This window comes from Carcharodon carcharias, chromosome 18 (assembly GCF_017639515.1).
Source record: "Carcharodon carcharias isolate sCarCar2 chromosome 18, sCarCar2.pri, whole genome shotgun sequence".
Classification (NCBI taxonomy): domain Eukaryota; kingdom Metazoa; phylum Chordata; class Chondrichthyes; order Lamniformes; family Lamnidae; genus Carcharodon; species Carcharodon carcharias.
The window spans coordinates 103,528,277-103,545,561 of record NC_054484.1 but is presented as its reverse complement, the minus strand read 5'-3'; the positions used below and the strand labels follow the sequence as shown (position 1 = coordinate 103,545,561).

The following is a 17,285-nucleotide window of genomic DNA, read 5'->3' as shown; positions in this document are numbered from 1 at the left end:
TGCCAATCAAGCAGGCTGCTTTGTCCTGGACGGTGTCAAGCTGCTTGAGTGTTGTGGGAGCAGCACTCATTTAGGCAAGTGGAAGAGTATTCCATCACAATCCTGACTTGAGCCTTGTAGATGGTGGACAGGCTTTGGGGAGTCTGGAGGTGAGTTACTCATCACATGATTCCTAGCCTCTGACCTGCTCTTGTAGCCACAGTATTTATATGGCTAGTCCAATTCAGTTTCTGGTAACCCCCAGGATGTTGATAGTGGGGGATTCAGTGATGGTAATGCCACTGAGCATCAAGGGGCAATGGTTGGATTCTCTCTTGTTGGAGCTAGTCATTGCCCGACATTCGTGTGGCGCGAATGTTACTTGCCACTTGTCAACCCAAGCCTGGATATTGTCCAGGTCTTGCTGCATTTGGACATGGACTGCTTCAGTATCTGAGGAGTCATGATTGGTGCTGAACATTGTGCAATAATCAGCGAACATCCCCACTTCTGACTTTATGATGGAAGGAAGGTCATTGATGAATCAGCTGAAGATGGTACATTACACTGAGGAACTCCTGCAGTGATATCCTGGAGCTGAGATGATTGACTTCCAACAACCACAACCATCTTCCTTTGTGCTAGGTATGACTCCAACCAGCAGAGAGTTTCCCCCGATTCCCATTGACTCTAGTTTTGTTAGGTCTCCTTGATGCCACGCTCTGTCAAATGTGGCCTTGATGTCAAGGGCAGTCATTCGCACCTCACCTCAGGAATTCAGCTTTTTTGTCCATGTTTGAACCAAGGCTGTAATGAGGTCAGGAGCTGAGTGGTCCTGGTGGAACCCAAACCGGGCATCAGTGAGCAGGTTATTGCTAAGCAAGTGCTGTTTATGACCCCTTCCATTACTTTACTGATGATTGAGAGTAGACTGATGGGGCTGGGTTGGATTTGTGCTGGTTTTTGTGTACAGGACATACCTGGGCAATTTTCCACCTAGCTGGGTAGATGCGAGTGTTGTAGCTGTAGTGGAACAGCTTGGCTAGGGGCACGGCAAGTTCTGGAGCACAAGTCTTCAGTACCATTGCTGGAATATTGTCAGCGTCCATAGCCCTTGCAGAATCCAGTGCCTTCAGCTGTTTCTTGATATCACATGGAGTGAATCAAATTGACTGAAGACTGGCATCTGTAATACTGGGGACTTCCAGAGGAGGCCTAGATGAATCAACCACTCAGCGCTTATGGCTGAAAATTGTAGGAAATGCTTCAGCCTTATCTTTTGCACTGATGTTCTGGGCTCCTCCATCATTGAGGATGGGGATATTTGTGGAGCCTCCTCCTCCAGTGAGTTGCTTAATTGTCCACCACCATTCATCACTAGGTGTGGATGGACTACAGAGCTTAGATCTGATCCATTGGTTGTAGGATCACTTAGCCCTATCACTAGCTGCTCATGCTGTTTGGCATGCAAGTAGTCCTGTGTTATAGCTTCACCAAGTTGACACCTCATTTTTAGGTATGCCTGATGCTGCTCCTGGCATGCCCTCCTGCACTCTTCATTGAACCAGGGTCAGTTGATCTGGCTTGATGGTAATGGTAGAGTGGGGGATATACCAGGCTGAGGTTACAGATTGTGTTCAAGTACATTTCTGCTGATAGCCCACAGTGCCTCATAGATGCCCAGTCTTAATTTGCCAGATCTGTTCAAAATCTATCCCATGTAGCATGGTGGTAGTGCCACACAACACGATGGAAGGTATCCTCTGTGAAAGCGGGACTTTGAATCCATGACGACTGTGCGATGGTCACTCCTACTGATACTGTCACGGACGGTTGCATCTGCAGCAGGTAGGTTGGTGAGGAAGAGGTCAAGTATGTTTTTCCCTCATTGGTTCCCTCACCACCTGCTGCAGACCCAGTCTAACAGCTACGTCACTTAAGACTCAGCCACTCAGTCAGCAGTGGTGCTACCAAGCCACTCATCTTGGTGATTGAAGTCCCCCACCCAGAGTGCTTCCTCCAAGTGGTGTTCAACATGGAGGAGCACTGATTCATCAGCTAACGGAAGGCAGTTTGTGGTAATCAGCAGGTGGTTTCCTTGCCCATGTTTGACCTGATGTCATGAGACTTCATGGGGGCCAGAGGTGATGTTGAGGACTCCCAGGGCAACTCCCTCCTGCCTGTATACCACTGTGCCACCACCTCTGCTGGGTCTGTCATAAGGGTTGTAGAAGTTTAGATATCTCTTTTGCAAATAGCAATTGAAGCTAGATCAATTGTTAATACTTTAGACAAATAATGAGTTTTAAAATTAAGAAATATGGAGGGGAAAGGCAGGTATATGGAGTTACATTGCAGATCAGTCATGAAGTGATTGAATGGGGTGGAACAGGTTAATAGGGTGAAAACTACTTTCATATTATCGCTTTCCCAATTGAGTTGGAGTATGCTGTTTGCTCAATCTGGCAAAAATATGCTAAGATGCCAAATGTTAAAGCACATATGCCATTCCAATAGTATATTTCACACCTATGTTAGTAGAATGCTGATGAGCTTTTGTAATGCAAGATGGTATCTACTATTGATTTCACACAAGTTGACCTACTCAACAGTGTCCCCCAGGTCTTCAGACCATTGATCATACATGTCCTCAGCTAACAACACAGGAGGCGGTCATAAACCAAACCTTGGTACGCAAAGAGCCTCATCATCCCAACTCTCAATGGCAACTATAGCAGACATTCTTTCTGCCACGTGTACCATTAGAAACATGGGTTAATATTGTCCAGCCTTGTGGTAGCTCAAAAATGGTGTCTCCAGACACTCCAACTAATGTTGCCTAGGATGGTCCAGATCCTCCCAAGAGAGTGAAGTGAAAGAGCACTTCACTTGCACTTCCCTCAATTTAGTCTACTGCATTTTGCTGCTCCCAATGCGGTCTCCTCTACATTGGAGATACCAGACGCAGACTGGGTGACTGCTTTGCAGAACATCTTCAGTCTGTTCACAAGCATGACCCAGACCTCCCTGTCGCTTGCCATTTCAACACACCACCCTGCTCTCAAGCCCACATTTCCATCCTTGGCCTACTGCAATGTTCCAGTGAAGCTCAATGGAAACTGGAGGAACAGCACCTCATCTTCCGACTAGGCACTCGACAGCCTTCCGGACTTAACACAGAGTTCAATTTTTTAAAATATATTTCTCTTTTCCCACCTATTTTAAAATTTATTTCGATCTATCGTTTTACCTCCACCTTTTAGCCCTGTTCGAGCCCTTCCCACCCCATCTGGGCCGTCTGTCACTTGTTTGTCCGGTTTTCTACCGTTAATGTCACCATTAGCACATTCCTTGTTTAATGTCAACACCCCTTTGTCCTTTTGTCTATGACATCTTTGGCAATCTCTTCTTTGCCTCCACCTATCACTGGCCCTCCATCCAGCTCTACCTGTCTCACCCCCCTCAACCAGCTTATATTTCACCACATTTCTATATTGCTTTAGTTCTGATGAAGAGTCATCCGGATTCGAAACGTTAACTGTGTTCCTCTCCACAGATGCTGTCAGACCTGATGAGTTTTTCCAGCTATTTTTGTTTTTGTTTCAGATTTCCAGCATCCACAGTATTTTGCTTTAATCTGAGCATTAAATCTACTAACTGTTTTTGAACCATACAATCTGCATGAATGCATTTTTTTTGGAGTTTAGAAAAAGCAAATGGTGACCTCATTGAAATATGCAAGATTTTGATGGGATTTGATAGGGAAAGTTGTTTCCCCTAGCCTAGGAATTTAGAACACAGGGGCACAGTCTCAGGATAAGGGACTTATTCCTTCACTGATTGCTGGAGGATTCCAATGATTAACAGAAGGTGTGGATGCGCCATCATTGCATATGCTTAATGCTGAGATAGACAGATTTTTGGTCTCAGCAAATCAAGGGATATGGGAAACCGACAGGTAAATGGAGTTGAGACAGAATGTCTGCCATGATCATATGGAATAGGAGAGGTTTGAGGGGTTGTACGGTCTACTCTTATGTTTGTGATGCCTGTGAAAAGGTGCCCAATCCATTTGCATTTTACAACAGAAGAGAGAGAAACTGAAAACTCCAGTGTAGCACTTGTTAATTTATACTTGTATATGTAACCATAAACTTCATTCACAGCAGATTAACAAAATCACACTGTAAATTAACTTCTAATATGCATATTGTTGATCAGTTTCTGCCTTTCATGTGTACATGTTAAAAAGCACTGCTAAGTTTTAAAAATTATTACAAAAGGTTTATTGTGTTTATATATCCCTGCTCTACAATATGCATAGAATGCAGTTTTTAAACAAAGGAAAATACAGAAGCAGATGTCTACAGGAATTCCCAAGTGCACACATATCAGAGCTTCAAGGAGTGGAAGAAATCTTTGCCCTATACATGAAAGTTAGCTCTCAACTCTTGAAGACTGCAGCAGCATTTCTTCACCATATGCTGGATTACACTATAAAACATGTAAATATTTTGTTCTCATTATGATATGAAATGGTTGCTGCACAGTTATTCCAAAATTGTGGGCGTGGTTGCTATGCACTTGCAGAATAAGCTGGATAATCAATGGTACTTCGAGCCACTACAGTGTGTGTGTGTTGGAGGGGGTTAGGCAGAAGAGAGGAATTTAAAGTTTGAAACATGCACTTTGGATAACAAAAGCTCTTCTGTTCAAGAGTTTAAAGACAACACTGCTTTGCAGAGATATTAACAATTTTAACTCTCTTCTATTAGAACCAAATCACATGCATACTCTGAATTAATACCACTGCTGCCAATCACATTTCAGGGTCAGGCTGTATATTACCTATTATCGCAACACAAAAGTATACACAATTTGTGCTTAAGCAGCTATCAATAAACTTTTATACATACTAAGGAATACAATTACATACTACTGTATAAATCAGGCTTTGCATTCTCAAAACACTTCCCAAATTTCTGTATGACGCTCACTGTAAACTAAAAGGAGTTGCATGTCAGAATTTGCACAAGTGTTTTTTTTATATATACAAGCCTCAGCACTTTAGTGGAAAAAGATTGCTTGGAAAACAGTTGTATTACGATTATCAGTCTAAATCATTTTTAGACCCCTTTTAAAGTGGTGCTGTTAAAATAGGGCTTATGATCCTTGGCTCTCAAGTTCAGAGGCAGGCGTATCTGGTTCTTCATCATTGTAAATATTCTCAGCCTGAAAGAGAAAAATATCAATCAAGCCAAGGCATAGCATATTTAGAAATTTCTGTAATTTAACCATAATGTATAGGTCATACAGTCACACCTAGCAATACGTTAACTCAACATACTGCTAATAAAGCAAACTGAGTAATTGAAAATTTGAGGAAAGCGACTAAGACAATCATTGTTTGGATCAAAACTCTTGGATAATGTACAGGTGATCCAGCAAGACTAACACTCACCATCTGCCAAACTTGCATAATATTGTCTTCCGATACAGAACAGATTACCCATGGTTCGTTTGGATTCCAGGAGAAATCAGAAATCTTTGCAGTGTGTCCTCCATGAATAAACTACCAGGGAAAAGCAAGGTTTTTAGGATGGCAAACTGGTATACATACAGAATTTTTTTTTAAGATTGGAACATCATTCTTGGATAGTGGGTGCAAAGATTAACATATTAAAATCATACACCCAAATCTAGTTGGAACACCCCATTGCTCCTTTTCACCTCTGCATTTGGGTCAACATTCCAGTGCTACATGAGTAAAGCTTCTACCCTTTAGTAAAGATGTTAGTAGCTCAGGTTCATGTTAAAAGATCCTATGGTACTGTTTGAAGAGGAGCACAGAGTTCTCCCAGTGCTGCTGTCATTTCTCACTAAGCCAATACCTTGATAAATGGATTGACTGCTCAATCATCTCAACTGCCTGTGGTACCTTGTCAGCCATATTATAGGCAAGATATTAATGCTAGGCAAAAGGCACAGTGAAGATTCATTTCAATTATGCCAAGAATAAGAAATAATTAATTATAATAAATAGTGGAAAAGAGCAAGCTAAGAGAGATTTTCAAAGCTATTAAAGTGTTTTAAAGAGACAATAGTGATTGATTCCTATGGTTGTCAAAGACTCTGGGTTAACAGAAGAATGAAGACAAAGTTAGAATAATCTCTTTTCCTTCGCAGGTTATTAGAACACAATGGTTATTGAGGTAAATTGGATAAATATTTAAAAAGGAAGGACATAAAAGGAGGGAGAAGGGAGGGGAAAAAGAGAGAAAGGGGATACAAAGTTAAATTATATAGCTCCAGTTCAGGAGCTAGCACTAACATAGGTATAAGTGGTCTCCTTCAGTGCCGAAATGTCTATGACGAAACACATACAATCTTGCTCTACCAATCTATAACATATTAAAACATTAATCATTGAAACTGAACTTGGGCAGCTCAAAGTATATAAATAGTAAAAGTGCCAAAGGAAAGGTGCAGCCAATTGGAGATCAAAAAAGAGATCTTATGGAGGTGAAGGCCATAGCTGAGGTACTAAGTGACAGTCAACATCAGTTTGCAACAGTCTTCACTAAAATAGATGAGATACTTAAAAGGATGGTAGGATTCAAAGTAGCAAAGTCACCTGATCCAGATGAGAAGCATCCTATATTGCTGATGGAAGTAAAGGTGAAAATTAAGGATGCTCTGACCACAATCTCTCAGAAATGATAGTGGTGTCAGAGGATTGCAAACATTCCTGCACTATTTAAAAAAAGGGGGCCTGATATTTACAGACCAATTAGCTCAACGTCAGTGTTGAGAAAACATTCAGAGATGCCAAGGGACAAAATGAATTGGCCCTGCATTAAATGAAAGCCAGCACATTTGTTAAAAGTAAACTTCAATAACTTGATTTAAATTCTTTAATGAAGTATGGAAAAGGTGGGTGAGGGTAATGCAGTTGACTTTACATATGTGAACTTTCAAAAGGCATTTGATAAAGGGCCAATAAATAAACTTGTTAGCAAAACCGAAGGCCATGGGACTAAAGGGGCAGACTGCAGCTGGATATGAAATTGTCTAAGGGACAGAAAGCAAAGAGTAGTGGTGAACAGTTGTTTTTCAGACAGTAGTAGACTCACAGGGGTTGGTGTTGGGCCCACAGCTCTTTACTGATTTGTATATATTAATTACCTGGAGTTAGGTATATATGCCATTCATACTATCTCCAGACTTTGAATGTAACTCGGAAATTTAATAAACAGTGAGGAGGATAGTAACAGACTTCAGGGGACATTGACTGACGAAATAGGTAGAAACCGAGTAGGTGAAATTTAACAGAGAGAAGTATAAAGTGATTAATTTTGGTAGGCAGAATTAAACAAAGGCAATATAAACTAAATAGTACAATTTAAAGTAGGTGGAAGAACATAGAGACCTCGGAGGTGTACGTACATAAGCCTTTGGAGATGGCAGCAAGTGTTATAAAGGCATTTGGGATCATTGGCTTTATAAACAGAGTATGAAAGCAAGAATGTGAAACCCTTATAAAGCAAAGGTTAGTCCCTAGCTGGAGTATTGCACCACAATCTCAAGGCCTTAGAGGGGGTACAGAGGAAATTTATTAAAATTATATCAGGGAAGAAAGACTTCAATTACGTTGAAAGAGTAGAAATACTGTGGATGTTGTCTATATAGCACAGAAAGGTAAAGGGAGATTTGATAGGTGGTGTTCAAAATCAAAGGCTTTTGATACAGCAAAAATAAAGGGGAAACTCTACTGGCAGACAATGGGTAACACGAATTTAATGTCATTGGCGAAAGAGCCAAAAGCAGCATGAGGTAATCATTTTTTTCCCCTTCTAGTTATGATAATCTGGAATGCACTACCTTTAGTAACTTTCAAAAGGGCATGGATAAACATTGAAAAGAAACAATTTGCCAGTCTACAGGGAAATCTGACTAATTGGATAGCTCTACTAAAGGGCCGGCACAGATCCAATGTGCTGTATCCTTCTAGGACTCTAGCAAGTACTGAGATGACAATTTAGTGGTTACAGACAAATGTGTTTACAACATACTTCAAAAAGGGCAGAAAAAAAAAGGGGAAAGAAGTTAAAATCTCTCAGATACGCAGTTAAAATGGCTTAAAAATTCAAGGCTACAGTTTGTGTTATAAGGAAATCAGATCGCTTTATGAAATCACTTCTGTCACAATTGAGATTAGTCAAGAACAAAGGGACATGATCTTGAAATTACAGCTGGCCTTGCACTGGCCAAGTCAAGAAGCATTTTTTCACACTAAGGGTAATAGAATAGAAATTTGGAATTCTCCCTCAAAACACGATGCAGGGTCTATTGGAGCTTTCAACACTGGTTGATAGATCGTTGGGTAAGGATATCAGAGATGTGGAGCAAGAGCAAGCAAACTGAGTTGATGTGAAGATCTGAATTAAATGTTGCAGCTTGCCCAAGGAACTGAGTGGCCTACTTATGTTGCTGGTTGCTATAACTTGTACTGAAACCTACCAGTAGTTCTGGAGGTCCATCCTCTGCATCTTCAGCTGATTGTTCCTCACCAATTTTACTACAAAAACAGATAGAAAAATTATTTGAATTCAAATACTCCTGAAATTTCTCTTGTACCTTGGCTGCATTAATCTGCCTCAGAGAACAAATCCAAGAACAATATTACCAAAATGATATAGCTAGAGAAAATACAAAAAATATTTACAAAGATGATACCAGAAAAAAGAGAATATAACTATCAGGCAAGAGTGAACAGGCTGTGGCTCTTATCTAGCAAGGTGGTGATCTGACAGAGGTCTTTAAAATTATTAAGGGGATTCATAAAGTAGACGTGGAAAAGTTATTTCCACTGATGGGGAGTTCAAAACTAAGGGTCATAAACAGTCATTAGTAAATTTAATTTAAAAAATTGGGAGATTGTGGAACTTGCTACCAAATAGAGTGACTGAGGGGAATAGCATAGATGCATTTAAGGGAAAGCTAGATAAATACACGCATGGAAAGGGAATAGGGGGATATGTTGACTGGTTGAGTTGAAGGTGGGAGGAGCTTCATATGGAGCATTATCTCTGACCTGAATTAGTTGGGCTAAAGAGCCTGTTTCTGAACTATAAAGTTCTATAATTTTAGATTTGAGAATACCTAACAGCACAGATAAACCAATTTCTATTGCACAGCAGTTAAATGTCAAAAGAAAGACTTCTCTAATCTCAAACCATATTAATCCACATGATATATAATCAGTCCATATTAACAATTAACATAATTCAAGTGATTCTGAAGGACAAAGTAGTTATGTTTTTGCGATTGAATCTTGAGTCAAAATAAACCCACAATTTAAGTATTTAGCAATCTCTAATAAATCTCTACCATAATTTTCAACTCTGACAAAAACCACAGACAATACACCAGTTTTATAACTATTAATGCATTTTGTCCCAATGGCCTAAATTACAGAATTTAAAACATAGGTTAGTATTAAGAAAATATTCCCATTCAATAATTTGTAAAGCTCAGCAATTTCAATCTGCACTAAAAGGTAGTCAATAGTAGTCACTATCACATATTTCTAAATAAAACAAATATTTAAGTTAATACACACGTTAAGCAGATTATCCAAGAAAAATTTTAATTTGCAAAAAACTCAGTTACCTAAAGTTAATGTTTGCAAGCCTTCGGACACAATTACTGGAGAAGGCTATTCAGCCTTCCAGCTTGTTCCAACATTCAATTAAATAATTGCTGATCTATCTCTTAACTCCACCTACCCACCTAAGATCCATAACCTTTTCCAAACAAAAATCTATCAATCTCCGTTATTAAATTTCCATTGCCCTTTGTTTGAAGGAGTGCTTCCTTACATCACCATTATCGATCTAGCCTCAATTTTAAGGTTATGCTCCTTTGTTGTAGAATCAACCAGAGAAAATAGTTTCTCTATCTACCCTATCAAATCATTTAATCCTCTTAAACACCTGCATTGTGTAACCTCTTAATCTTCTATATTCAAAGGGAATACCAAGTCTAACGTAACCTTTCCTCAATTTAACCCTTTTAGCCCTAGCATCATTCTGGTGAATATTTACAGCATCCCTTCCAAAGCAAATATACTTTCTGAGATGCGGTGCCCAGAACTGAATGCAATCCTCCAGATGGGGGTCACCTAAAAGTGTTGTCAACAAACATCTATATACATCTCTCTATCCCTTCATCCAAGTCACTTATAAATAGTGAAAGGTTGCAGTCCCAGTACAGGTCTCTGGGGGATCACTAGTTACATTTGCCAACTTTAGTACATACCCATTGTCCCTACTCACTCCCAGTTAATCAATCCAATTGGCTGCCTCAACTATGTTAAATGCCTTTCGGAAATTAATAAAAATAATATTCAAAGACACTTCCTTATCTACCACTTCATTACTTCCTCAAAAAATTCAACTAGGTTCTTTAGACATGGTTCATACTTTATAATATAATCAATGCTGGCTCTCTCTGATCAACTGTTTGTTCAAATGCTCAGCCACTCTGTCCTTAACAACAGATTCTGGTAACTTTTAGTCTAATAGGCCTATAATTTCCACATTTCTCTCTTGCCCTTTTTAAATAGTGGAGTCACAGTGGCAATTTTCTAAGGGGACAATTCTTGAATCAAGACTTTTTTGGAAGATCATGAGCAACAGTTATGGACAAAATTTGTGCTTTCTTACTGTCCGTGATTAAAGTGTTTTGTACGTGAGGTGTTTGTATTTTCTTACCCTTGGTGATTGTCCCAATTTAAATAAGACTAGCAGCAAGCTTTTTTCTGTATTAAAATAAGGCTTTATTATCCAACATTTGCCCCAGAGGTTTAAAACACGATGTCTCACTCACTCACCTCACACACATTATCAATCACACACAGATTAGATACGGATGAAGAAAAAAAAAAGTATAATTGTCTCAGTCTCCCATGCATGGCAGGATTGCAGTTTTTTAGATGAGTTGATGTTTTTAGTTGAAGTAAAGGTCTTGTAAGGCTAGGGATTTTCAGTAAGCAGCCAAGCTTCTTGTAGTCAACTTTCCAAGAAGTAGTTCTCAGGTGAGCTTTTAGGTGGAACAGGTTGGGGAGAGTCCTTCTCCCACTTTCAAGGTGTTACCTTGGCTGCTTAGTTGATGTGCAGTGAGTTCAATGGCTATCTGATGCACTCAGGTGAAACTGTCTCTGCAAGCAGCTTTTGCGGTTTTAAAGACAGACAGAAAACATGGCTGTGCCCATCATGTGACTTGTCCAAGTTCAAAGTCCTTTGTCCAAAGAAAGGTGGTGTGTTGATTTCACATCTTGCACTGTCATTTTAAACTTTGAAATTCATCCCGTCTAGTTTGGATGAGGGGCCATCATACAATGAAAGGTTGATGGGATCCATTTCACATTCATCTAGCACATATTGCGTTTTGATGTTTTGTTTGTCCATGGTGAAACAGAAAGACAAGTTGGCCAAAATGCTATAGTTCTTTTTGCTGACGATCCATCCTTAAAGGGATGTGTGAAATTCCTGGTTGGCTGTGAATGTCCATATTTAATCAGGTATTTGCTTGAGGTTCAGGGCTGCCTTGCTCCGAGTGCTAAAACTCACGATTTGCAGTGGCCATTCTAATAGACTGTGTTCAAAATTTTCAAGTGTTGTCCGAAAGTTCATAATATTTTCTCACCTGCTTCTTTTCCTGGGATGGAAACCACTGTTCCTGGGGGTTTGTCCATTTTTAATCTCATTAGTTTCTCCATTTTTATTTTACCTTGTATCTCTGGTATTTTATCCTCGTCTACTATGAAAACCATTACAAAGTAACAATTTCATAAACCTGTCACTTCCTGATTTCCGATCACAACATTGCCTGCATCTGACATTTTTGCCCTAAATGTATTTGTAAAAATTTTTAAGTGTTGTCCTTGATGACCCTGGCATGCTTTTTCTTGAACCCCCTCTTCTGCAGTTCTAGTTTCCTTCGTATCTTATGGCTATTTTACTCCCAGTCTGCGGGATCTTTATTTATCTTGCCTTTGTATAAGCCCTTTCTTTTAGTACTGTATTATTTCTCACTTCCCTTGTTGACCAAGTTGTTAAGCTTTCATAAGTAGAGCACTTGCCCTCTTGGGGGTATATACTGGTGTGTTCTACCAATGCTTTTTGAACATCTCCCACTGTTCATCCATAGGTTTATCTATGAATAGTTCCGCACAGTCTATTGTGGTCAATTTCTGCCTCATCCCTCCACAGTCAGCCTTATCTAAATTTAAAACCTTGGTTTCTCCTTCTCAATCCAAATTTTATCATATTATGCTCAATGATAGCTAGGCATTTCCTTACTGTTAAAGTACTGACGAGTTCAAGTTAATTACTAAATCTAAGATGGCTTGTTCTCTTGTTGGTTCGAGAACATACTGTTCCAGAAAACTGTCCAGAATACACTCAAGAAACTTGCTGCCTTCGAGACTTGAGCTGTTCTGCTCCCCCCCACGTCTGTGTGTAAATTGAAGTCTCCCGCTATAGCTACAGGATAGTCTGTTTTTACATCAAGTTTCACTGATCTCTGTGTTTGCGTTTCCTGTTCCTTTATCACTGGTATCTGGAAATCTAAAAGGAACTTCCAAAGTTTTGCAACCTTATTTATTTCAATTCTACCCAGTGTTTCTACTGCATACGCTCTGTTATAGATATCTCCTCTTTCTAATGCTTTGATGGTGTCATTTATCAATACTACTAATTTCCATGCACTCCAATAATAATAGTTACTTGATGCTGGATGAGCTCACTGCCTTAAGAAAAAGAAAAGCCCAAATGGAAAAGAAATACAAAGAATTTCTCCCCACCTCAAATCCCAAACATTGAGGCGACGATCTGTACCACTGGAGGCAAGGATAGTTTCATTATGTGGAGACCATTGCACCTACAAAAATAAATCAAATGTTTCAGCACCACATTTTTGTCAGGGTTGGTGGGTGGGGGTGGAAAAAAGGGAAGTTCTGGGAAGAAGAGGAATCAAAGTTATTAGCACTGTTTTTATATACAGCATCAATATGCAATCTGAAACATTATACACAGAAACTGTACAGAGAAAAAAGGTGATCAGACTCATTTGATGAAATTAAATGTATAGTCTCTTATCTATGGATGATCGCTTTAACAAACAGTAGCAAAACATTTCAGTGGGTCCTATTTAGGTTACAAATAGTTTAAGGGCTCAGCTTACAATTTTATCAACGAGAATTGACAAAATAAGATTAGTAAAAAAATGGAACTACTGTGGCGCTTCCATAATCTGCAATAATCCCACTGGCAGATAATGGGAATTGGTTGATAAAAGACTTTCAAAATTCTTGCTTTACAGCAATTCCCAAGTATGGGAATTGAAAGAATTACAATAATTTATGTTAGCTGGGTTGATGGATGTTGGATAGAAAGATTGGAGCAGACCACCACAAGTCCACACCATATGCATTTTAGTATTAACCAACTGCAGAACCTACACAGGCATGTCATTATTAATTTCAAGTAACCTATCAAATCTCTAAAACATTGTGATTGGACGAGTTTTCATACAAGTTTTTTTTTTAAAACACAAGATGTTTAAACAATCTACTCAAAGAATTCTGGGGTGGTTGGGGGGGAAAACACACATCACTATTTTCACTCTTGACTCAATGGACTGCTCCCAGTCATATTTAATATAATTACAGATGAGAGAATTGGAGCCATAAGATTTTTTCTTCCACTAATTCCTTTAATTATCAGCTCTTCGGCACCTACTCTAAACTGCGGATTCACAAACTTACTACACAAGGACTAAGTGGAAGCTACGTTTTATTACAGCAAAGATTCCAGCTAAAGGGCAAAATGATTAAAATGACCAACCAGAGGTTAGACTTCAGGGGTGTCAATAGTTAAGAGAATTTTCTTGCTACGCACACCCTAGTTATATTTGCAGAACTGCTTCACAATGTGATTGGACAAGGTTTCACACTAGGATTTTATGCATATAAATATTGATACCTTATGTTTACCATCATGACATCACTGATTGCGCTTAAAATCATTTATTTCTTGATTAAGGACACAGGCTCCATTATTCTGTCACAAAATTCATCAATCTACAAATTACCAACAGCTTAAAAGCCTGCCACCAGCTAAAATTTAGATCAACAGAGCACAAAAATTTGGGAATGGGATTTGGAATTGCAATCCAGCATACTATGTAGGCATTCGCACAATTCAGAATACTAATACCACCATAATTAGACCACTTGGGTGCTAAGTTTTCACATCACATTTAACACATTCATTTAATGCAAAAAATCTAGGCATTGCCCTTGGATCAGCACCTCTACAGGGAGGCAGAAGCAAAAGCTGCTGGAAATCTGAAAAAAAAACATTAAATGCTGCAAATACTCAGCAAGTCAAGCAACATCTGTGGAGAAAGAAACAGAGTTAATGTTTCAGGTCAGTGAAAGGCCATCAAGGCTTCCGGAACTTCCAAGATCATTATGAGCATTAATTTGCCACATTTGAACACTTCGCAGATCAAGGGTTACAATGCTGGACAGCTGTCCCTGGAGTCCTAGAGGTATAACAATAGAGGAAAAGCAGAATCCAAAAGGTGTGCCACAGAAGACAGCCAGTGTGGAATGAAGTAGTATCTACTGAAACATTAGTGCAGCCTGGAATACTGATACAAAAAGCACTAATAGAAGATATATTTAAAAAAGTGCCAGAGCTGACCTCTCAGTTAATCCTTTCTTCTACATTATAAAACTGACCCAAACCACTTTCAGCAACACTCAGCACTATTTCCACTATCCTAAAAAAAACTGTCCAAGTATATGGGGAAAGAACAAGGAATGGAACTAATTAGGTGGCTCTTTCAAAGAGTCAGCCAAGACATGATTCGAATGGCCTCCTTTCTGATTCGATTCTCAATGTTCATCCCTGATGCTACATTATGTTGCACATTCATAAAGATACTTCAGGAAAATACGATGAATACAATAAATACAATGAATATATTTAAGAGTGCTTTGCCTTTGTGATGGTTGTATATGATGTGAAATGCCTAACTATTTCTACTAAGCAATATTTAGTGGATGACTTATTTATGTATGACTTAAATGGAGAACGGCTGCATAATTCAGGTGCAGAGGGATCTGAGGTGTTCTGATACATGAGTCACAAAAAGTTAGTATGCAGGTACAGCAAGTAATTAAGGCGGCTAAAGGAATGCTATCCTTTATTATGAGAGAGATTGAACATAAAAGTAAAGACGTTATGCTTCAGTTATTCAGGGCATTGGTGAGACCACACCTCGAATGCTGTGTGCAGTTTTGATCTCCTTATTTAAGGAAGGATGTAAATGTATTGAAGGCGATTCAAAGTAGGTTTACTAGATTGATACCTAGAATGAGTGGGTTGTCTAATGAGGAAAGGTTGGACAGACTGGGCTTGATTCCATTGCAGTTTAGAAGAGTGAGGGGTGATTTAATCTAAGTATACAAGATCCTGAACGACCTTGACAAGGTGGACGTTGGAAGGATGTTTCCTCTTGTGGGCGAGTCCAGAACTAAGGAGCACCATTTTAAAATTAGGGGTCGCTCTTTTAGGACAGAGATGAGACATTTCTCAGTGGGTTGTGCAGCTTTGGAATTCTCTGCCTCAGAAGGTGGTGGAGGCGGGGGTCATTGAATATTTTTAAGGCAGAGGTAGGATGATTCCCTTGCCTAGTAAGAATCTAAGGTTATCAGGGTTAGATGGGAATGTGGAAATCGAAACACAAGAAGATCTGCCATGACCTTACTGAATGGCGGAGCAGGCTTGAAGGGCCGAAATGTCTACTCCTGCTCCTACTTCATATGTTCTTATGCTGGGTTACCTGGCTGCAGGATTTCACAACAGCCTGATGGGTTTTTCTGCTGAGTACTGTGTGCAATTTTGATCTCTGCCCTGCGTGAGAGTCATATCTAGGACTGTGGTGACCAATGCTGCCTGCTTTCTACCACTGCATACCATTCTTTTGTACACCAGAAAATTCTTTGGAGGACACTGGTCCAATTAATTGAGTGCCTCTTCTCCCCTTAGGAGTTCTCCAGTGACTCTTCAATCCTTCACATTACAACATCCAAATTCATTTGTTCTTGCTCTGCAAAGTCCAATTCTCCAATAATTATGCTCTGGTCAAAGACCACGGGTCGAATTCTACATTCCAACCACAGGGGGGAAAACAGGTGGGTGGCACCATAAATTATTGGTGGCGTACCTGCCACCAGCCTGCCCACTCTGCCACGATCTTACAGGCAGCCGGGGAGGCATTCGATGGGTGGCTCAATTGAGGCACTTAAATGGACAATTAATGCTCAAAGGTCTCATCCTGCCGCTGCTCTGATGTAACAGGTGGCAGGAAAGGCCTGTACCCAATGTGTAACCTGGCACATTTAAACTACGGGTTGGTCAGTAAAAGTGGGGATGAGGTGCGCTATGTTTCCGGGCCCCCTGCCCAAAGTTCTGCCTCTCGGTGTCCCCCTCTTGCCAGGGCCTGTCAACCTGACCCCAAAAATCACAGACTTACCTGGGTTTTGGGGCATCCATAGTTCCTCTTCCTCCTGGGACTCTTGCAATACTTGTGGTAGCCACAAATGCAGGTGGCCTCCAACTGGCCAGCAGCTCTATGAGATGGGACTTCCTCCTGAAGACAAACGGGAAGTCCCATCTTGCACTAATTAAAGGGCCATTGTCCAAAAAAATTAAAGCGGGATGAGCTGGACAAGTGGAGGCGAGTTCGCCCCCGACATTTCTGATGGGCGTGTGGGGACCCTGCCCTCAATGTATAATCCAGCCCCACTTGTGCTGGCTTTCCATGCAATTAGGTTGAATTGGAATTAGAAGACAAGTTAGAGGGGATTAGATCTGTTTCTTTCTCATTGGCTAACCTGTTGTGTGGGAGATATATTTCATATTTCAGTCCACAGAATGAAAACAGCAAAATGATGCACAAAGCAGTAGGTTCTTCTGTTGTCATAAAAATAATCCATTGCATAGAACACAAATCAATTACCATTCTGACAACTCAAGACAATTAAATCTTACTCATATTTTTAAAATTTAAAAAATTAACCACAGTTAAGGCATCAGCAAATGTCAAAGAAATTAGAGTAATTCCCAATTTGGAACTGGAAACAGAGAATCTTCAGGTGAATGCTAATTTAACATGCAGATAAACTTTTGCTATACACAATTTCCAATTCCTTATCAATTTAAAAAGGT

At 39.8% G+C, this 17,285-nt stretch overlaps 1 protein-coding gene across 1 annotated transcript in view; it reads right to left on the bottom strand.

The window, feature by feature from the left end:
• Positions 1-4,087: 4,087 nt before the first annotated feature.
• The window catches only part of LOC121290582 (histone-binding protein RBBP7), a 40,150-nt gene continuing 26,952 nt past the window's right edge, over positions 4,088-17,285 (bottom strand). Inside the window, exons 9-12 of the mRNA XM_041211191.1 lie at positions 12,848-12,924; positions 8,500-8,557; positions 5,441-5,551; positions 4,088-5,211 (exon numbers count right to left, since the gene is read on the bottom strand). Coding sequence (XP_041067125.1) covers positions 5,143-5,211; positions 5,441-5,551; positions 8,500-8,557; positions 12,848-12,924 — 315 coding nt within the window. The 3' untranslated portion in view covers positions 4,088-5,142. The remainder of the gene's footprint in view (positions 5,212-5,440; positions 5,552-8,499; positions 8,558-12,847; positions 12,925-17,285) is intronic.